This window comes from Pseudophryne corroboree (assembly GCF_028390025.1).
Source record: "Pseudophryne corroboree isolate aPseCor3 chromosome 3 unlocalized genomic scaffold, aPseCor3.hap2 SUPER_3_unloc_1, whole genome shotgun sequence".
Lineage (NCBI taxonomy): Eukaryota > Metazoa > Chordata > Amphibia > Anura > Myobatrachidae > Pseudophryne > Pseudophryne corroboree.
This window is the reverse complement of record NW_026967493.1, coordinates 5,920,141-5,943,400: the sequence shown is the minus strand read 5'-3', so window position 1 is coordinate 5,943,400 and position 23,260 is coordinate 5,920,141. Positions and strand designations below refer to the sequence as shown.

Below are 23,260 nucleotides of genomic sequence, written 5' to 3'. Positions count from 1 at the left end.
TAGAGGTAAGCATCCCTGATGTCCCAGGACACTATATAGTCCCCTTTTTCCTGGTTCGTTATCACTGCTCTGAGTGACTCCATCTTGATTTGAACCTTTGTAAGTGTTCAAAAATTTTTTTAGAATAAGTCTCACCTAGCCTTCTGGCTTCAGTACCACAATATAGTGTGGAATAATACCCCTTTTCTTGTAGTAGGAGGGGTAATTTAATTATCACCTGCTGGGAATACAGCTTGTGAATTTTTTCCCATACTGCCTCCTTGTCGGAGGGAGACCTTGGTAAAACAGACTTCAGGAGCCTGCGAAGGGGAAACGTCTCGACATTCCAATCTGTACCCCTGGGATACTACTTGTAGGATCCAGGGGTCCTGTACGGTCTCAGCGCCATGCTGAGAACTTGTCAGAAGCGGTGGAACGCTTCTGTTCCTGGGAATGGGCTGCCTGCTGCAGTCTTCTTCCCTTTCCTCTATCCCTGGGCAGATATGATCTTATAGGGACGAAAGGACTGAGGCTGAAAAGACGGTGTCTTTTTCTGCAGAGATGTGACTTAGGGTAAAAACGGCGGATTTTCCAGCAGTTGCCGTGGCCACCAGGTCCGATGGACCGACCCCAAATAACTCCTCTTCCTTTATACGGCAATACACCTTTGTGCCGTTTGGAATCTGCATCACCTGACCACTGTCGTGTCCATAACATCTTCTGGCAGATATGGACATCGCATTTACTCTTGATGCCAGAGTGCAAATATCCCTCTGTGCATCTCGCATATATAGAAATGCATCCTTTAAATGCTCTATAGTCAATAAAATACTGTCCCTGTCAAGGGTATCAATATTTTTAGTCAGGGAATCCGACCAAGCCACCCCAGCTCTGCACATCCAGGCTGAGGCGATCGCTGGTCGCAGTATAACACCAGTATGTGTGTATATACTTTTTATGATATTTTCCAGCCTCCTGTCAGCTGGTCCTTGAGGACGGCCCTATCTATAGACGGTACCGCCACTTGTTTTGATAAGCGTGTGAGCGCCTTATCCACCCTAAGGGGTGTTTCCCAACGCGCCCTAACTTCTGGCGGGAAAGGGTATACCGCCCATAATTTTCTATCGGGGGGAACCCACGCATCATCACACACTTTATTTAATTTATCTGATTCAGGAAAAACTACGGTAGTTTTTTCACATCCCACATAATACCCTCTTTTGTGGTACTTGTAGTATCAGAAATATGTAACACCTCCTTCATTGCCTTTAACGTGTGGCCCTAATAAGGAATACGTTTGTTTATTCACCGTCGACACTGGATTCAGTGTCCCTGTCTGTGTCGACCGACTAAAGTAAACGGGCGTTTTAAAACCCCTGACGGTGTTTTTGAGACGTCTGGACCGGTACTAATTGTTTGTCGGCCGTCTCATGTCGTCAACCGACCTTGCAGCGTGTTGACATTATCACGTAATTCCCTAAATAAGCCATCCATTCCGGTGTCGACTCCCTAGAGAGTGACATCACCATTACAGGCAATTGCTCCGCCTCCTCACCAACATCGTCCTCATACATGTCGACACACACGTACCGACACACAGCACACACACAGGGAATGCTCTGATAGAGGACAGGACCCACTAGCCCTTTGGAGAGACAGAGGGAGAGTTTACCAGCACACACCAAAAACGCTATAATTATATAGGGACAACCTTATATAAGTGTTTTCCCTTATAGCATCTTTTTTATATATTTCTAACGCCAAATTAGTGCCCCCCCTCTCTGTTTTAACCCTGTTTCTGTAGTGCAGTGCAGGGGAGAGCCTGGGAGCCTTCCCTCCAGCCTTTCTGTGAGGGAAAATGGCGCTGTGTGCTGAGGAGATAGGCCCCGCCCCTTTTTCGGCGGCCTCGTCTCCCGCTCTTAACGGATTCTGGCAGGGGTTAAATATCTCCATATAGCCTCCGGAGGCTATATGTGAGGTATTTTTAGCCAAAATAGGTATTCATTTGCCTCCCAGGGCGCCCCCCTCCCAGCGCCCTGCACCCTCAGTGACTGCCGTGTGAAGTGTGCTGAGAGGAAAATGGCGCACAGCTGCAGTGCTGTGCGCTACCTTTAGAAGACTGAGGAGTCTTCTGCCGCCGATTCTGGACCTCTTCTTACTTCAGCATCTGCAAGGGGGCCGGCGGCAAGGCTCCGGTGACCATCCAGGCTGTACCTGTGATCGTCCCTCTGGAGCTGATGTCCAGTAGCCAAGAAGCCAATCCATCCTGCACGCAGGTGAGTTCACTTCTTCTCCCCTAAGTCCCTCGTTGCAGTGATCCTGTTGCCAGCAGGACTCACTGTAAAATAAAAAACCTAAGCTAAACTTTTCTAAGCAGCTCTTTAGGAGAGCCACCTAGATTGCACCCTTCTCGGCCGGGCACAAAAATCTAACTGGCTTGGAGGAGGGTCATAGGGGGAGGAGCCAGTGCACACCACCTGATCGGAAAGCTTTACTTTTGTGCCCTGTCTCCTGCGGAGCCGCTATTCCCCATGGTCCTTTCAGGAACCCCAGCATCCACTAGGACGATAGAGAAAAATGCATTTTTTAATAGAAAAACTCATGTCGACCTTTTGTCCTGTCGACCTAAGTTGTGTCGACCTAACGACCGTAACCCTAATGCTTCAGGTACAACATTCTTAGATTTTGATTTAAGTAAGTCAGAATTTTTTTTGTTTTTTAAAATTGCAATGTTGGCCAAAACAAACACATTCTACTGTACTTCTCCTTTAACTAGCATCTTCTTTAGCAGAATACACTGGGTTTTTTTTGGTTGCTACGGGCAACATCACAACTTAACTCCAACATCCATCTCAGTAATGTATCCCCCTAGTAAGGATGTTTGTTCAACCACACAAAAAAACAAAAAACAACATTATGTGTTTTTTTGAAATGTGCAAACATTACTATGGCTCACAATAATGAAATTAAAACAAACGGACAAACTGTAAGGGTTTCACTTGTTTTTACTTAGAAAGATCACATGATAACATAACATATTCCAAAACAAGAATAAAATAATAATGTGGACTTGAAATGCCACAGTAAGCACCTACCTGGGCACAAAACAGGATGTCGTAACCCAGTACTGAACCCCCCCACCCCCTCCCCATCTACTGGGTATGAAACTCAACAAGAGACTGGTATGAGAACACTGGGTGAGGAAGATGTAGGACTTGTAGGTGGTCAAATTGAGAATGTTTCTGGCCCAAAAACCACTAAGCAACAATCAACTACACTAAATGAAGAGGAAAGTGGAACAAGGTCTCAGGGTAATGCATCACAGGCAGGGAAAGAAAAGAGAAGACGACAAACACCATTCGGAAGGAGGGAGCTGGACATTCTTGATACACAAACCATTGTTAGAAATAATTGGGCAAATCAGAACATGGAACGAGGGAAGAAGGATCGCATCTGGAGAGAAATCACAGTTTCCTTCGTTTTTTTGAAGGATGCTGTGGGTTCTCAGCCGGAGGTCTGCCCACTGATCTTTGAGGGGCCTGCCCAGTGGGATCTTGTTCCTGGGCAGGGCTAGTGGATGGGCCTTGTGTTGGAGCCTCCCTGAGACTTTGGCCATGGAGGTCGGCGATGGTCTGTATGCCTTTTTCTATACTCGAGGAGATTGCACACATGCCTTGGTGCATCCGGTCGGACAACTCACGGACTGAGGAGGTCAGCTCCTGGATCATCCGGAGCATCTGTTCCTGGAAGATGCTGTTATTGCTACCATGATCAGCAATCTCAGCCAGAAGCTCCGGGACGCCAGGTTGTGGCAGTGTGTGTGTGCGCGTCGGTGATGTCGGCTCTTCCTGCACCCCACTGGAGCTGTCACTCATTTCCACCTCCTCAGCCTCGGTGACCTGCGTCTTGTGTGCTGTGTCTGCAAAAGGAGAATTAGAAACAATTACTATACTACATTTTGAAACGGTAACATTAGCACTTTCTGTAAAGAAATATTAATTTACCTTCCAAAGCATGTGGCGCTGCATGGGCAGTTGTGTCGATGTCTATTTCAGACACACCTGACACCTCCTCATAAGGAACACAGACCAGCGCCTGTTCCTCCAACTCTGTATATTCCACTGTGTCAGGGAGTGACCCTCCACCTGTCGCCCTCGCTGCGTCCCAGTGCGCCGCCTTTTTTTGCTTGAGGCGGGATTTAAAGTCAGCCCAACTAGATATGTATTAGGGTTTGGAGGAAAGGAGAAGAAAGGCGCTTTTTAAAATTTTGGAACACATTTAGTGGCTTCAATAAATATTTCTACTAACTAACATGCCGATAAATAACAGCTCACATTTGTCTGTTCTACTTCTACGTGCACACATACATAGCAATAAATATGGTAATTGACACATAAAAGGCTAAGGGGTATATTCAATTGAAGTCGAAAGCTGCCGTCTGTCGAAAAGACGGCAGTTTTTTTGACTTTTTTAGGTCGGAAGGGGTTCCCACCTATTCAATGTAACCCCAAATTATTCGACAAGTTGAGGAATTCGACTTCTCTAAAAGCACATGGATCGGTGGAATATCTGCCGATCCGCGTGCTTGTGTCGAAAACGGGCCCAAAACCTAAGGTTTTGTCCCCCTTTTTGACCATCTCAATTCGACTTTAAAAAAAGTCGAATTGAGATGCGGGAGCAGTGACGGGGGAGAGCCAAGGGCAGATGGGGGAGAGCAGCGCCGGAGGATGTGTCACAGCCGCCGCTCACAGCCGCGTCCACCCGGCTCAAGCAAGCGAGACCTCGCTTGCTGGAGCCGGATGGACCCTGCCGTGAGCGGCGGCTGTGATGCGGGAGCAGAGACGGGGGAGAAACATGAGCAGACGGGGGAGAGCAGCGCTACAGCAGCGGGCAGCATAGCCGGAGGATGTCACAGCAGCCGCTCACAGCAGCGTCCACCTGGCTCCAGCAAGCGAGACCTCACTTGCTGGAGCTGGGTGGACGCTGCCGTGAGCGGCGGCTGTGATGCGGGAGCAGAGACGGGGGAGAGGAGGAGACGGGGGAGAGCCGCTGGCAGACAAGGGAGAGCAGCGCTACAGCAGCAAGCAGCATAGACCTCGCTTGCTGGAGCCGGGTGGACGCTGCCGTGAGCGGCGGCTGTGACACATCCTCCGGCTAAGCTGCTGTAGCGCTGCTCTCCCCCGTCTCAGCTCCCGCATCTCAATTCGACTTTTTTAAAGTCGAATGGAGATGACATTGAATAGCCCAGGTCGGATCCATTCCAACAAATGAATGTTGGAATGGATCAGACTTCAATTGAATATACCCCTTAGACCAGTGATGGCCAACCTTGACACTCCAGCTGTTGCTGAACTACAAATCCCAGCGTGCCCTGCATCAGTTTTAGCATGGCCAGATATACTGGGATATGTAGTTCAACAATAGCTGGAGTGTCAAGGTTAGCCATCACTGCCTTAAACAGATATCAAAACATACAAAAAAAGAGTAAGATGATTTTTCAACAACCTTCTACACGGTAACATATGTAATAGTCTTGGTTGCTATAGGCACAGTGTCGGACTGGCCCACAGGGGGGCAGGGGAAACCACCGATGGGCCCCACCCCCTCCTCTAGGGTTCAGGTTCCAGATTGTGCACTTGAATTATACATTATACATATGTTTTCTTTTACTGCACAGGACTATGGTGTATTTTCGGCAGTGCATTTCTGTTATTAATCTGCTCCATTATCATGCATGCATGCACTAGCAGTATTTACTATATATATTTGTCAATGGGCCCAGCCCATGCACTCTCTGATGGTTAGGCAAACCAAAGTGGAGGCTGGCCACACCCCCTTTGGAGACTACCAACACCCCTAAACATGGGCCCCTACCACTGCATTCCCCCCAGTGGGCCCTTCAAGCCCCAGCCTGACACTGTCTAGGCAACATTACTTATTAAAACAAACTGCAAACTTACTGCTTGCAGACAATACTGTTTTGGAGTGTGACGCAGTATGGACTTACCGTCTCCGTACTTCTTGTGGTGTGCGGACAATTTTGCCGACCGCATTCACGGCATCGGTGATTTCACACCAGATTCTGTCCTTCATCCCTGCGCCCATGTTCTTGCGTCCGAAATGTATTTTACCAATGGCTTGGGGCACCAGAATATTCAGCTCCCTCTTGGTGAACGGTGGTTGTCGTCTTCTCTTCTGGGTGCTTGCCTGTGATACTGGAGTCTGCGAACGTGGTCCACCTTCCTCTTCACTGTGTGTGGGTGAGTGTTGACTTTGGGGATTTGTGGCAGACTCAGTCTCAGTTTGACCCACATCTTCCTCAAGCAGCCAACTCTTACCAGCCCCTGGTTGCGATTCTTCTCCAGTAGATGGGGGGCCTACATTACTGGGTTCTTCAGGTACATCATGAAAGGCTCTCTCCCGCTGCCGTGCTAACTCTTGCAGCCTGGCCTCGAGGCGCTCCTGTCTTTGCCTCACTGCTGCATATTCCCCTCTCAGTCGCCTGTATTCTCTGCCGAGGTCTTCAGCCATGGGGATGTCATGTGCGTTTGCTTCTGGTGTGTGAATTTTCATACCTGCATATGCATGCAAAGTCGTAGTTAGCACAGGTGTTACAAGCACATTGTGATTGCCTACACTATTTAAGCATGTTCCAAAACAGTGGTGCTTTGTGGGTATACGCAGGCGGAGAGCATTTTTAGCTGGACATTCAGTCGGTGATGTATTTGCAGAGGTGGAGAGTGGTTGTGATATGTAAGACATGTGTGCGTTTACATGTTTCTAGATAGGCAGATTACATGTTATGTGCTGGCCAAGAAGGTCTGTGATGTGCTATGCATACACGTTTTTTTGTGTAAGTGTGTTGTTTGGTGCTGTGTTTGCATGTGGGTACGGTGCGTTGCGTACATTTGTGTTAATGTGAACACATTTTGTGTGTTTTTTTTTATTTTGTGTTAAGTGTTTTTTGCTTTATACTGTATTTGTGTATTTTTTTTTTATTTTTCTTGCTTTCCAAAATATCAATTTAAGTTTTTTGGCAAGTAAGTATCTGCATGTTCCCTATTGTCTTTGCTGTGTATTTTTTTGGTGTGGTTACGTTTTTTTTTGTTTTGTTTTTTTGTTTCTATTCAAGGAAGCATCTTTACATTATTGTTTTGGGGCGGAGTAGCCAGTTTTTTTTTGTTCTTTTTGAATCATTTGGAGTCTCCTATTTCTGCAGGTAAGTATGTGCATGCTCATAGGTTTGTGTTGTGGGCTGTGGAGTGGTAGTTGTTTACTTTGGTTTTATATGTGTTGTGTTATTTCTGTTTCTTCTCAAGGAAGCAGCTTTACATTATTGTTTTGGGCGGAGTAGACTTTTTTTTTGTTCTTTTTGAGTCATTTGGAGTCTTCTATTTCTGGGGGTATGTGCATGCTCATAGGTGTGTGTTGTGGGCTGTGGAGTGGTTTTTTGTCGATTCTTAAATTTGTTGCGTCTTCTCAATGGCCTGTTATTTGTTGTTGTTTTTTTCATTTATTTGCCTTATTTTTTGGTGTTTTGGTATTACAAATGTTGAAGTTTTAGTGTTCATTGTAAGTATATGCATGGTCTAAGTAAGTATCTGCATGCTATTTGGTGTGGTATGCGGTGTTGTCTTTAGATGTGTAATGTTTTTTTGTGTTGTTTTATTAATTATTTGGTATTTCCTTTCCTCCTGGTGTACCAAAATTAGCTATGGATTGCCAGACAGTATAAATATGTGTATTTCACATAACTGCGCCATTGGCACCATGCGAGCTGTGGATCCTCACCGCAGTAATGGACCGTGCATAGGCCGCTCGGGTCCCTACGTTTCCAGCGCCCGGAAGCGTGCTGCCTACGTGGAGGTTCGCCGCAGGCGGACAATCGTCCAACTTGAGCGCCGGTGGTACGACCTTGCGCCAGCAAATTGAAGCAAGTAAGTTGTGCATACTGTAGCATAAGTCTGCATGAGTGTATACTGTAGCATAGGTTTGCATGAGTGTATTTGTAGTAAACTCTATTTTATGTAATTTAGTCACCTAAACGTGTGTGTGTGTGTGTGTGTGTGTGTGTGTGTGTGTGTGTGTGTGTGTGTGTGTGTGTGTGTGTGTGTGTGTGTGTGTTTTGTGGGTGGAATGTAGGTATTGATTCAAAGATGCATGTCTGCATGTATCTAGTATCTGTGTGGTTTTTTTTTAAGGTATGGCATATCTATTTTATGATGTAAATAACATAAACAAACCAAACACTTACTGAACAGTGTATAGGACATCAGAACACGTGTTGTATTTGTAAATAATAATAAAATAAAAAAATAATAGATAACCTTTATAATTTTTTTTACACAAAAAAATAAATAAATTATGTTTTACCACTACTAACATTTTTAAAAGAAAATACAACTGTACTTTCAAAAAACATTAGCCACTAAAATGAATGTGGGAGCACAATTACAACAACAAATCAAAACAAACAAAACGGTATCAGACTACACCAAAAACCAAACAGTATAGAGCTCAGAATGTTCTTTATTTCGGGTATGGGTCGTTGGGTCGACCCAACTTAGGTCGACGCTCATTAGGTCGACCACTGAAGGTCGACATTGCCATTATGTTAACATGGGCATTAGGTCGACAGGTAAAAAGGTTGACATGAGTTTTTTTTTTTAGGTGTCGTTTTCTCCGTAAAAGTGACGGGGAACCCAAATTAGTGCACTGTGTCCCCTCGCATGGCGAGTGAACTTCGGGCAAGGTGCCTCGCTCTGCTACCGTTTCGCTCGACACAGGTTACCGTTCCAGTCGTAGTCCACGTGGACCGTTAAGTATGAAAAAAATCCCAAAAATGAAAAAAAATGTTAACAACTCATGTCGACCTTTTGACCTACTACATGTCGACCTTCAGTGGTCGACCTAATGAGTGTCGACCTACAGACCATATCCCTTTATTTCTTTAATACAAACACAAAATTCAAAATGTGAACTAACATATAGTTGTATTTGTGTCTCCTTAGGCCGAGCACAAAGGACCAACATCATCAGACGCCACCGACCACCCTCCCCCTCTCAACATCCCTCTCCCTCCCAATCTTCCACCCCCGAACCAACCTCCAACTCTGAACTACCCTCCCCCTCTTCCACCCCCACTCAACCATCCTCCCCCTCCCAATTTTACACCCGCCCTCAACAATCCTCCCCCTCACAATCTTACTCCCCTCCTCAAACACCCTCCCCCCCCCCTCATACTCCAGCCACCACACCAATGGTGGAGGCAACTGAACTTCCCACCCCATCACCATCAGATCCTCCTTCCCCCATCCATTCTACCACCCCTTCCCCATCCAATCTTCCGCCCCCTTCCAAGCCCCTTATCCCATACAATTTACCACCCCCTTCCAAGCCCCTTCCCCCATACAATTTACCACCCCTTCCAAGCCCCTTCCCCCATCCAATCTACCACCCCCTTCCAAGCCCCTTCCCCCATCCAATCTTCCACCCCCTTGTCTGATGAGGAGGCAGAGTGGGCAGCTGTGACCCCAGAAGCCCCAGACGGAGAGGAAGGTGAGTGGGCAGTGTTGGTGGATAGAAAGCAGATAACAGGATTTTAATTACCTACCAGTAAATCCTTTTCTCGTAGTCCGTAGAGGATGCTGGGGTCCACATTAGTGCCATGGGGTATAGACGGGTCCACCAGGAGCCATTGGCACTTTAAGAGTTTAATAGTGTGGGCTGGCTCCTCTCTCTATGCCCCTCCTACCAGACTCAGTCTAGAAACTGTGCCCGAGGAGACAAAATACTTTGAGAGAAGGAAATACACAGATAGTGGCGAGATTCCCACTAGCTCACACAAACAAGGCAAAGCCGGCTAACAAGCCGGAAAACTCAGCAACAGCTGAAACAGTACTGAAACCAGTAAAGAAATGCAGAACTTACCTAAGAACAAGGCAGTACTGAACCAAAGAACCACTGCAGGATAATGAAGCGCTGGGCGTGGGCCCAGCATCCTCTACGGACTATGAGAAAAGGATTTACCGGTAGGTAATCAATATCCTATTTTTGCTTACATCCTAGAGGATGCTGGGGTCCACATTAGGACCATGGGGATGTACCAAAGCTCCCAGAACGGAGAGACAGCATGCAGGAACCTGCAGAACTGCTTGACCAAACTTGAGGTCCTCAGAGGCCAAAGTATCAAACTCGTAAAACCTAGCAAACGTGTTCGACTCAGACCAAGCAGCCACTCTGCAAAGTTGCACAGCCGAGACACCCCGGGCAGCCGCCCAGGAAGAACCCACCATACGAGTAGAGTGAGCCTTAACAGATTTTGGACACGGCAAGCCTGCCGTAGAATATGCATGCTGGATAGTGAACCTGATCCAGCGAGAAATAATCTGCTTAGAAGCAGGACACCCAATTTTCTTGGGATCATAAAAGACAAACAGAGAGTCCGATTTTCTGTGACGAGCTGCCCTCTTCACATAGATCTTCAAAGCCCTCACAACATCTAAGGACTTTGAGGCAATTGAGGAGTCAGTAGCCACTGGCACCACAATAGATTGGTTGATATGAAAAGCCAAAATACCCTTTGGAAGGAACTGCTGACGCGTCCTGAGTTCTGCCCTATCTTCATGGAAGACCAAATAGGGACTTTTACAGGACAAAGACCCAACTCCGACACACGTCGCGCAGAAGCCAAGGCCAACAAAGTGACAGCCTTCCACGTGAGAAACTTGAGTTCAGCCTTCTGTAAAGGCTCAAACCAATCCGAATGCAGGAAATGCAACACCATGTCAAGATCCCAGGGTGCCGTCGGCGCCACAAAGGGAGGCTGGATGTGCAGAACCCCTTTCAAAAAGGTCTGAACCTTAGGGAGAACAGCCAATTGTTTCTGGAAGAAAATAGATAAGGCCGAAGTCTGGACCTTTAAGGAACCCAAATACAGGCCCATATCCACACCTGCTTGCAGGAATAGGAGAAACCGTCCAAGTTGAAACTCCCCCGCATGATACTGCTTGGATTCACACCAAGACACATACTTTTTCCAAATCCGATGGTAATGTTTAGACGTTGCTCCCTTCCTAGCCTGTATCAGGGTAGGAATAACCGCGCTCAGAATACCCTTCCAAGCTAAGATCTGGCGCTCAACCGCCATGCTGTCAAACGTAGCTGTGGTAAGTCTTGATATGCAAACGGCCCCTGTCGCAGAAGGTCCTCCCGAAGAGGTAGAGGCCTTGGATCTTCCAGTAGTAGATCCAGCAGATCCGCGCACCAAACCCTCCTTGGCCAGTCCGGAGCAATGAGGATCGCCTGAACTCTTGTTCTTTTTACAAGCTTTACAATTCTTGGAATGAGAGGAAGTGGAGGAAACACATACACTGACTTGAACACCCACGGCGTTACCAGTGCGTCCACTGCCACTGCTTGTGGGTCTCTCGACCTGGAACAGTACCTCCAAAGCTTCCTGTTGAGGCGGGAGGCCATCAAGTCTATGTGAGGTGCACCCCAACGACTTGTTACCTCCTCGAACACCTCCGGGTGGAGGCCCCACTCTCCTGGATGGCGATCGTGTCTGCTGAGGAAGTCCGCTTCCAAGTTGTCCACTCCCGGAATGAAGATTGCGGACATCGCCACAGGGTGCCTTTCTGCCCAGAGGAGGATTTTTTGTCACCTCTGACATTGCAGCTCTGCTCTTCGTTCCGCCCTGTCGGTTTATGTAGGCCACTGTCGTTACATTGTCCGACTGCACCTGAACAGCCTGACCCTGCAGAAGGTGCGCTGCTTGAAGAAAACCGTTGTACACGGCTCTTAGCTCCAGGATGTTTATTGGAAGAAGGGATTCCTGACTTGACCACATTCCTTGGAAGGTTTCCCCTTGAGTGACTGCTCCCCAATCTCTGAGACTTGCATCCGTGGTTAGAAGGATCCGGTCCTGAACCCCGAACCTGCGGCCCTCCAGAAGGTGAGACAGTTGCAGCCACCAGAGGAGTGAAATCCTTGCTTTCGGCGACAGACATATCCTTCGGTGCATGTGTAGGTGAGAACCCGATCACTGGTTTAGTAAATCCAGCTGAAAAGACCGAGCATGAAACCTCCCATACTGCAGAGCCTCGTATGAGGCAACCATCTTCCCCAGAAGGCGAAAACACTGATGAACCGATACCCGGGCAGGATTCAAGACATCCCGGACCATTGACTGTATCACCAATGCTTTCTCCACCAGTAGAAACACCCTCTGCACGTCCGTGTCGAGGATTATCCCCAGGAAAGACAGTCTCCTTGTTGGCTCCAGATGTGACTTTGGAAGGTTCAGGATCCAACCGTGCTCCCTGAGCAGATGTGTCGTGAGAGCAATGGACTGTAACAACTTCTCCCTGGACGACGCCTTTATCAGCAGATCGTCCAGATATGGAAGAATGTTCACCCCCTGCCTGTGGAGGAGAACCATCATCTCTGCCATCACCTTGGTGAAGACACTTGGTGCCGTGGAGAGACCGAATGGCAGTGTTTGAAACTGATAGTGATTGTCTAACAGTGCAAACTGGAGATAAGCCTGATGCGGCGACCAAATTGGAATGTGGAGGTATGCATCCTTGATGTCCAGGGACACCAGAAACTCCCCCTCCTCCAGACCCGAGATCACCGCCCTCAGAGACTCCATTTTGAATTTGAACTCCCTTAGATAAGGGTTTAGCGATTTCAAGTTCAAAATTGGCCTGACCGAACCATCCGATTTCGGTACCACGAAAAGGTTCGAATAGTAACCCTTGTTCTGCTGATGAGGTGGAACTGGTACAATGACCTGTGACGTTTCCAATTTTTGGATTGCCTCCAGTAGGATAGCCCTGTCTGCCAGCAAAGCTGGTAAGCCTGATTTGAAGAATCGGTGAGGCGGAAGCTCTTGAAACTCTAGCCTGTACCCCTGGAACACAATATCCTGTATCCAGGGGTACAGGCCAGACGTCGCCCAAACGTGGCTGAACCGTCTGAGCCTCGCCCCCACCGTCCCTTCCTCGAGGCTGTGCTGAGGATTTTGCGGTACCCTGGGAACCGGCAGGTGCAGGTTTTTTGGATTTTGCACGACCTCCTCTAACGAAGGTGTTAGATGGCTTGTTCTTTCTGGTCTTAGCGGTCCGAAAGGACTGTGACGTATTAGGAGAAAATGGTTTCTTCGTAGCCGGTGCAGCTGAGGGAAGAAAAGGTGACTTACCCGCGGTTGCCGTAGAAATCCACGCATCCAAAGCTTCCCCAAAAAGAGCCTGACCTGTGTAGGGCAGATTCTCCACACTTCTCCTGGATTCCACATCCGCAGACCATTGGCGCAGCCAGAGACCCCTGCGAGCCGAGACGGACATGGAGGAGATCCCTGCAGCCATCGAACCCAGGTCCTTCATGGATTCAACCATAAATCCTGCAGAATCCCGTATTTTACGTAAAAACAATTCAACGTCACTTTTATGCATGGTAGCCAAGTCTTCTAGTAACGTACCTGACCACTTTACTATAGCTTTAGAAATCTATGCACAGGCAATAGTAGGCCACAGTATCGCCCCTGAAGCCGTGTAAATGGATTTGAGCGTAGTGTCAACCCTGCGATCTGACGGTTCCTTTAACGCGGTAGATACCGGGACAGGTAAAACCACCCTCTTTGACAGTCTGGAAACAGATGCGTCAACTATGGGCGGGGTTTCCCATTTTTTTCTATCTTCCTCAGGGAAGGGAAAAGCCACCAGAACCTTTCTGGGGATCTGGAAGTTTTTCTCTGGGTTTTCCCAGGATTTTTCAAATATAGCGTTTAATTCTTTAGATGCAGGGAAGGTTAGCGAGGCTTTCTTATGGTCTGTGAAGTAAACCTCCTCAACCCGCTCAGGTGTTGTGTCAGTAATATTCAACACATCTCTAATGGCCTCAATCATCAACTGCACTCCTTTTGCAAGAGAGGCCGCCCCCCGCATCACATCCCCATCACCGTCTGCCTTGTCAGAATCGGTATCCATGTCATCCTGCATAATCTGGGCAAGAGCACGTTTCTGAGAGTGTACCGTAGGGGGGCCTGAAGGAACAGAACCGGACCAAACTGCCATAGAGGTCTGTAAAACCTGAGTTGCAGTCTCAGTTTGCGCAACCCTGTCAGAAATCTGAGAAATCACACCCTTAAGAGAGGACAACCACTCGGGCTCCCTAGCAGGGATCTGTGCCAAAACAGTGTAATCCTGATTACATGGAATGAGATCTTCCTGAGAGGAAATATCCTCTGCAGCATATGACACAGAGCCTCTAGACATGGCCGCTTGTAGACCACAAACACTCCACATACACACAGGAAAAGGGCAGACAGAGTTCCCCCCCCCCCCCCCCACGAATGACAAGAGAGACACAGATTGGAGCCAACCCACACACAGCGCTTTCTGAGGTAGATCTAATAAAACCACCAGCGCTATCTGTGCACCTTAATAGACTACACAGACTTTACACAGCCTCGCCCCCTTCTAAAACCCCCTGGTACCGCACAGGATAGCTGGAGTTGCTTGGAGGGACAGCTCTCCCTCTCAGCATCTGTGGAAGAAGAGCTCCAGGCAGGAATATGGTGCTGAACGCTGCTGGGTCCGCTCTGAGGAGGCTCCGCCCCCCTGAAGATGGCACGTCTTCCCGCACAAATTCTTTATACTGGCCTGAGGATTCCGTCGCTAGCTGGGGGATACGGCCCCTGATCAGTGTCTGTGTACTGAGGATTCTGTCGCTAGCCTGGGGATTCAGTCTCCGGATGGCGGCTGAGACCAGTTTAGGGTATTCAGACGCTCACAGCGCCAACACGTGTGCCGCTGAGCCCTCCCCAGAGCGCAGCCGTTCAGAGCTGCGCTCCAACCTTTGTGCCGCTATAATCTCACCACCTTCTATATTCTGGCTCTGTAAGGGGGTGGCGACATACTGCGGGGGTGAGCGGACACCAGTGGCGGCGAACGATCATTCCCCTCAGGAGCTCAATGTCCTGTCAGCGGAGATAGTGGCTCGGACCCAGCAGGGCGGACACTACTCTCCCGCTAAGTCCCACGAAGCAGGGAGGCTATTGCCAGCAGCCTCCCTGTGCCTAAACTCTAACAAAATAATAAAACTAGAAAAACTCCTAGGAGCTCCCCTAGCTGTGACCAGCTCCTCCGGGCACATTTTCTAAACGGAGTCTGGTAGGAGGGGCATAGAGGGAGGAGCCAGCCCACACTCTCAAACTCTTAAAGTGCCACTGGCTCCTAGTGTACCCGTCTTTACCCCATGGTACTAATGTGGGCCCCAGCATCCTCTAGGACGTAAGAGAAATAAAAATAAAAAAATGTTAATGAATATTTGCAAAAATATTTGGTCTCAACATGTGTCTTCAACCTGTGTCCCTGCAGCTGCTGTGTGAAACCACTTTCCGCCATTCTCTGCCCGAGTATGCCTATTAAGGCATGCTAACACTGAGGCAGGCCATGCTTGGATGTGTAGTTCAACAGCAGCTGGAGGCACACAGGGACAACACACATGTACTGCAACAGATCACAGTAACAATATCATTTTCATTGATAGTTGGTCATCACAGGCATAGGAGTAGGAAGGCCCTGATTATTAAAAATCAACTTAAATATATTTCATATTTCAAAACAATACTAGGAAAAAAATCTAGCATTACCATAGTGAGACAATAAGTAACTCATGTGTGTTGTAGGTGAATCTAAAAGGCTTGTGTGACAAGCTCATTTTACAGGAACATCTTAAGATGTGTGTGAGACCATTATATAAGATGGGTATTATATAATATGTATATATTATATAAATCCTTTTCCTCGAAATGTCCGTCTCCCTAGGCACGGTTCCTATAACTGGAGTCTGGAGGAGGGGCATAGAGGGAGGAGCCAGTTCACACCCCTTTTAAAGTCTTAAAGTGCCCATGTCTCCTGCGGATCCCGTCTATACCCCATGGTTCTTGAAGCATCCTCTAGGACGTATGAGAAACATATATATATATATTTTTGAAGTAAACTTTATAAACAATGCTAGTGTGTTGCGTTTTTATTACACAGAATGTGAAATCTTTTTATCTGTCATGTTTCTATTTCATCTATCCTCTGATTCTTCAATATGTGTCTATTGTTCTTTCTCCACTATTTCATCTTTAAAAAAAAAAAAAAATTGAGGAGGAGGAGGAGGGGGGGGGGGGGGGGGGGGGGGGGGATATACATAACAATTTTTTTCAAACGCAAAAATTAAAAAATAGAGGATTTTATATACCTACTGGTAAATCCTTTTCACGTAGTCCATGAGGGATATTGGAGACAGCATTAGTACGATGGGGTATAGACGGGTCCAAAGCAGCCAGTGCACTTCAAATTTCTTCCACTGGGTGTGCTGGCTCCTCCCCTCTATGCCTCCTCCTACATCTCAGTTATAGGTAAAACAGTGCGCGAAGGAAAATGACATACTTGAGAGAAGGAACATAACGACAATAAGCGTGGTAAGATTTAAACACCAGCACACCACTCATAAGTCGGACAGCAAATCTGGCAACAATACATAACTTAGCCAGCAAGGTCTGGCAACATTAACAGCAACAGCTGAACAGGTAACAGAGAACCTGCAGAAAGTCACCGGACAGAGGCGGGCGCCCAAGGGCCCTCATTCCGAGTTGATCGCTACCTGCTTTCGTTCGCAGCGCAGCGATCAGGCTAAAAATCGGCACTTCTGCGCATGCGTATGGGGCGCAATGCGCACGCGCGACGTACTTTCACAAAAGCCATTGCAGTTTCACACAAGGTCTAGCGACGCTTTTCAATCGCACTGCTGACCGCAGAGTGATTGACAGGAAGTGGGTGTTTCTGGGAGGTAACTGACCGTTTTCGGGGAGTGTGTGTAAAAACGCAGGCATGTCAGAAACAAACGCGGCTGCTCCTGGAAAAACGCAGGCGTGGCTGGCCGAACGCAGGGCGTGTTCGTGACGTCAAAACAGGAACTAAACAGTCTGAAGTGATCGCAAGCTAGAAGTAAGTCTCGAGCTACTCAGAAACTGCACAATCTTTTTTTGTAGCCGCTGTGCGATCCTTTCGTTCGCACTTCTGCTAAGCTAAGATACACTCCCAAAGGGCGGCAGCCTAGCGTTTGCACGGCTGCTAAAAGCAGCTAGCGAGCTGACAACTCGGAATGAGGGCCAATATCCCTTATTGACTACGAGAAAAGGATTTACCAGTAGGTATTTAAAATCTTATTTTCTCTAGCATCCATAAGTGATATTGGAGACAGAATTAGTACGATGGGGATGTCCCAAAGCTTCCAGAATGGGCGGGAACGGCCGGAGACAACTGCAGCACCGCCTGCCCAAACTGGGTATCCTTTTTGGTCAGGGTATCAAATTTGTAGAACTTCAAAGGTGTGAGTCCCCGACCAGATATCAGCTCGGCATAGTTGCAGGGCCGAGACTCCACGGGCAACCGCCCAGGAAGAACCCACCGATCTAGTAGAGTGGGCCTTCAGAGACTGTGGAACAGGTAAGGCCTGCTGACGCATAAGCCTGTTGGATAGTAAATTTAATCCAACGAGCAATGGACCGCTTTGAAGCAGGGCAACCCATTTTCCGCCCATCATACAGCACGAACAAAGAATCCGTCTTTCTGATCCGAGCCATCTTGTTGACATAGATTTTCAAGGCTCGTACAGCATCCAATGCCTCCGGAAGAGAAGCAGTGTCAGAACTGGACGGAACCACAATAGGTTGATTCAAGTGAGACCACCTTCGGCAGGATCTGCTGTCTGGTCCTGAGCTCCGCTCTGTTCTCATAAAAGACCAAGTACGGCCTTTTGCACGACAAGGCCCCCAATTCTGAGACACGCCTAGCAGAAGCCTGGGCCAGTAACACCTCCGTTTTCCACGTGAGATACTTATCTTCTATCGTCGTCAGAGGTTCAAACCAGGAGGACTGTAGAAAGCGAAACACTACATCCAGATCTCAAGGTGCCATAGGCGGCACGAAAGGAATTTGTATGTGTAGCACTCCTTGCAAGAAGGTCTGAACTTCCGGCAAGAGAGCCAACTTCTTCTGAAAGAAGATGGAAAGAGCTGAAATCTGGACCTTAATGGATCCCAGACGCAAGCCTTTATCCACTCCAGCCTGCAGAAAATGGAGGAACCTTCCCAAGTGGAATTCTGCAGAGGGATTTTTGCGTTCCTTGCACCACGAGACATATCTCCGCCAGATATGATGACAGTGTTTTGACGTCACAGGTTTTCTGGCTTGTACCGTAGTGGCAATTACCTTTTTGGAAAGGCCCTAGTGAGCTAGGATGTTCTGCTCAACCTCCATGCCGTCTAACGAAGCCGCCGTAAGTCCAAGTAGACTAACGGTCCTTGTTGAAGACGATCCCTTCTTAGTGGTAGAGGCCAAGTGTCCTCTACGGACAAGTCCAGGAGAGCCGTGTACCATGCGCTTCAGGGCCAATCCGGGGCAATCAAGATTGCTTCCACTCCTTGATGTCTGATCCGCTTGAGCACCCTTGGGATCAGAGGAAACAGGTAGACCAGCTGGTAAGGCCAAGGCGAAATCAGCGCATCCACTGCGCTCGCCTGCGGGTCCCTGGTTCGTGAGCAATAGAAGCGAAGCTTCTTGTTGAGACGAGAGGCCATAAAGTCGATCTGTGGGCAACCCCACCTTCCGACGAGCAGTTGGAACACCTGAGGGTGTAGACCCCACTCCCCAGGGTGGAGATCGTGGCGACTTAGGAAGTCCGCCTCCCAGTTGTAAACTCCCGGAATGAAGATTGCTGACAGCGCTCTTGCATTTCTTTCCGCCCAGAGGAGTATTCTTGACACTTCTCGCATGCAGGCCCTGCTTCTTGTCCCTCCTTGTCGCCCGATCCCGCAGCAGGTGATACGCCTGAAGCAGAGCATTGTGGACAGCCCGAAGTTCCAGAATGTTGATCGGAAATAGGGCCTCTTGGGCAGACCACCTGCCCTGGATCTGCACCCCTCGGGTGACAGCTCCCCATTCTCTTAGACTCACATCCGTCGTGAGGAGAATCCAATCCTGAATCCCGAAGCTTCGTCCTTCCAGGAAGTTGGAAGACTGTAGCCACCACAGGAGTGAAGTCCTGGCCTGGGGTGACAGCTGAATCAGCCGGTGCATCTGAAGATGGGAACCGGACCACTTGTTTAGGATGTCCAATTGGAAGGGTCTGGTATGGAACCTGCCATATTGTATCGCCTTGTAGTAGGCCACCATCTTTCCTAATAATTTTATGCAAAGATGAACAAAGACTCGAGCAGGTTTGAGAACCATGCGAACCATTTCCTGAAGAGTTTTCGCCTTTTCCTCTGGGAGGAATACTTTTTGCGCTACAGTATCCAGTAGCATCCTCAGAAACAGGAGCCGCTGAGAAGGTTCCAGGTGTGACTTCTGCAGATTGAGTATCCACCCGTGGAGAGACAGAAGTTGGATAGTGCGATCTATATGGAGCAAGAGAAGCTCCCAGGAACTCGCTTTTATCAGGCAATCGTCCAGGTATGGAATCACATTGACCCCCTGGACCATGAGCTGAAACATAATTTCTGCCATCACCTTCATGAACACCCTCGGAGTTGTAGACAGGCCGAAGGGCAACGCTTGAAACTGGTAGTGATCGTTCAGCAGGGCAAACCTCAGATAGGCCTGATGAGGAGGCCAAATTGGGATATGTAGGTAAGCGTCCTTGATATCCAGGGACACTAGGAATTCCTGATGTTCCAGGCCTGCGATCACAGCACTCAAAGATTCCATCTTGAATTTGAAAACCTTCAGGTGAGGATTCAAGGACTTCAGATTAAGAATGGGTCTCACAGACCCGTCTGGTTTTGGTGCTACAAACAGACTGGAGTAGCAACCCTGTCCTTGTTGTAGTAGTGGTACTGGAACAATGACCTGGGACTGGACCAACTTGTTTATGGCCAGTAGTAGCGTACCACGCATACTTTCCAAAGGTGGTAAGCCTGATTTGAAAAATCGTTGGGGAGGAGTACCGTCGAACTCCAGCTTGTAGCCCTAAGCTATAAGGTCCCTTACCAAAGAATTTTGGCAAGAACCGTCCAAGATGTGGCTGAAGTGACGTAACCGAGCTCCCATCACGAGATCTCCTCGGGGTGGGCACCGTCATGCTGAAATTTTTGCGGAAGCAGAACTGGTGTTCTGGTCCTGAGATCCAGCAACGGCTGGTTTTCTAGGTTTTCCTCTGGAGCCTCTAGCTGCATTGGAGGCCCCACTGGCCCTAGATCGAAATCTGGAGGACCGCAAAGGACTGAGTAGACGGTCCCGGATAGGTACGTCTGGCAGGTGGCGCCCCCGAAGGGAGAAACGTGGACTTCCCAGCCGTAGCTTGGAGATCCATGCGTCCAAGTCACCTCCAAAGAGCCATTCACCTGTGAAGGGAAGAGATTCCACATTACGTTTTGAGTCAGCATCAGTAATCCACTGACGAAACCATATGGCTCTGCGCGCAGACACAGCCATAGCCATGGTTCTAGCATTAATAGTGCCAATCTCTTTAAGGGAGTCACAAAGGACTCTTGCCGTGTCCTGAATGTGAGTCAGGAAAGCAACAGTATCGACTAAGGTCATATCACCCAAGAGACCTTCCTTAATTTGACTAGCCCAGGAATGAATTGCATGTAAGCTCTCACGAGTAGGGCCCTCTTCCCTCATGTGCTTATCCTTTTCTTACTTTAATAATCCTCAACTGCCCAAATCACGCAGTTTTTTGGCCACCTTGAAACTTTTCTCTATGTCGTTTACTGGTGTAGTTATGCTTAGTTACCCTGTACTTGTCCTATATTGTCTTCAAGTGTAAGTCACTGTTTTCCTGTTTTGATTATGTGCATATGTACGCTGTAATTGGGCGATGCGAAACCCTTGTGGCGCCATATAAATAAAGGATAATAATAATAATGATGTGTCATCCAGCAACCTGCAATGACCTGCCTTTGTGCAACACCTGCAGCAATGTAAATAGATTTTAGAGTGGTCTCCATTTTCCTATCCGCCGGGTCCTTTACAGTAAGGGAGCCCGGAGCAGGGAGCACTGCCTTTTTAGAAAGGCGAGAGATTGAGACGTCTACTGCTGGAGATTCTTCCCCGAATTTTCTGCCTTCAGGGGCAAAGGGAAAAGTATTTAAAAACCTTTTTGTCACTTGATATTTTTTATCTGGATTCTTCCAGGCTAGTTTAAATAGGATTTTAATACCTACCGGTAAATCCTTTTCTCTTAGTCCGTAGAGGATGCTGGGGATGCTTCAAGAACCATGGGGTATAGACGGGATCCGCAGGAGACATGTGCACACTATAAGACTTTGAATGGGTGTGAACTGGCTCCTCCCTCTATGCCCCTCCTCCAGACTCCAGTTATAGGAACTGTGCCAAGGGAGACTGACAGGATTTATTTATTTATTTTAAAACTAAGGTGAGATACATACCAGCTCACACCTCAAACACGCCGTACAACATGGCATTCAACAACAACGCATGCAACGGCATGAACAACAACAGTAACAGATTGACTGAACTCAACGCAACATGAGCGTAACTATAACCAAACTGCAGATACAGCCAGCACTGGGACGGGCGCCCAGCATCCTCTACGGACTAAGAGAAAAGGATTTACCGGTAGGTATTAAAATCCTATTTTCTCATACGTCCTAGAGGATGCTTCAAGAACCATGGGGTTTATACCAAAGCTCTAGAACGGGCGGGAGAGTGCGGATGACTCTGCAGCACCGATTGACCAAACAAGAGGTCCTCCTCAGCCAGGGTATCAAACTTGTAAAACTTCGCAAAGGTGTTTGATCCCGACCAAGTAGCAGCTCGGCAAAGTTGTAACGCCGAGACCCCTCGGGCAGCCGCCCAGGATGAGCCCACCTTTCTGGTAGAATGGGCTTTCACCGATTTCGGTAACGGCAATCCTGCCGTAGACTGAGCCTGCTGAATCGTATTACAAATCCAGCACGCAATAGTCTGCTTAGAAGCAGGAGCCCCAATTTTGTTGGGAGCCCACAGAACAAACAGAGACTCTGTTTCCTAATCTGAGCCGTTCTGGCGACATAGATCTTCAAAGCTCTGACCACATTGAGAGACTTTGATTCCGCCAAGGCATCAGTAGCCACTGGCACCACAATAGGCTGGTTCATGTGAAATGATGAAACCACTTTTGGCAGAAATTGCTGACGAGTTCTCAACTTCGCTCTATCAGCATGGAAGATTAAATAGGGGCTTTTGTGAGACAAAGCCGCCAACTCAGACACTCGCCTTGCGGACGCCAAGGCCAACAACATGACTACTTTCCAAGTAAGGAATTTTAACTCAACCTTGCGCAAAGGTTCAAACCAATGCGATTGCAGGAACTGCACCACCACATTAAGATCCCATGGTGCAACAGGAGGCACAAATGGAGGGTGGATGTGTAGCACGCCTTTCACGAAGGTCTGAACTTCTGGAAGGGAGGCCAATTTTTTCTGAAAAAATCGACGAAGCCGAAATCTGTACTTTAATGGAGCCTAACTTTAGGCCCGCATCCACACCTGCTTGCAAAAAATGGAGCAAATACCCCAGGTGAAATTCTTCCGTAGAAGCCTTCTTGGATTCACACCAAGACACATATTTTCTCCAAATACGGTGGTAATGCTTTGCCGTTACTTCTTTTCTAGCCTGGAGATGTGTGGGAATGACTTCACTGGGAATACCCTTTCGGGCTAGGATAAACGCAGCCGCGGTAAGTCTCAATACACGCACAGCCCCTGTTGCAACAGGTCCTCCCGAAGAGGAAGAGGCCAGGGCTCTTCTATGAGCAACTCCTGAATATCTGGATACCAGGCCCTTCTTGGCCAATCCGGAACAATGAGTATCGCCTGAACCCTTGTTCTTCTTATAATTTTTATCACCTTTGGAATGAGTGGAAGTGGAGGGAACACATACCGACGGAAACACCCACGGTGTCACTAGGGCGTCCACCGCTATCGCTTGAGGGTCCCTTGACCTGGAACAATATCTCTGAAGTTTCTTGTTGAGGCGGGAAGCCATCATGTCTACTTGAGGAACTCCCCAACGACTTGTCACTTCTGCAAAGACCTCTCGATGAAGACCCCACTCTCCTGGATGTAGATCGTGTTTGCTGAAGAAGTCTGCTTCCCAGTTGTCCACTCCTGGAATGAAGACTGCTGGCATGTCTTTCCGCCCAGCGAAGAATCTTCATGGCCTCAGCCATCGCCGCTCTGCTCTTTGTTCCGCCCTCGCGGTTTATGTATGTC

At 48.2% G+C, this 23,260-nt stretch overlaps 1 protein-coding gene across 2 annotated transcripts in view; it reads right to left on the bottom strand.

Annotated features, from left to right (window-relative positions):
- Positions 1 to 2,966: 2,966 nt before the first annotated feature.
- The window catches only part of LOC134983156 (gastrula zinc finger protein XlCGF26.1-like), a 319,758-nt gene continuing 299,464 nt past the window's right edge, over positions 2,967 to 23,260 (bottom strand). For both annotated transcript variants that reach the window (XM_063948906.1, XM_063948907.1), the window contains exons 5-7: positions 5,987 to 6,554; positions 3,984 to 4,192; positions 2,967 to 3,898 (exon numbers count right to left, since the gene is read on the bottom strand). In XM_063948906.1, coding sequence (XP_063804976.1) covers positions 3,444 to 3,898; positions 3,984 to 4,192; positions 5,987 to 6,554 — 1,232 coding nt within the window. In that variant the 3' untranslated portion in view covers positions 2,967 to 3,443. The remainder of the gene's footprint in view (positions 3,899 to 3,983; positions 4,193 to 5,986; positions 6,555 to 23,260) is intronic.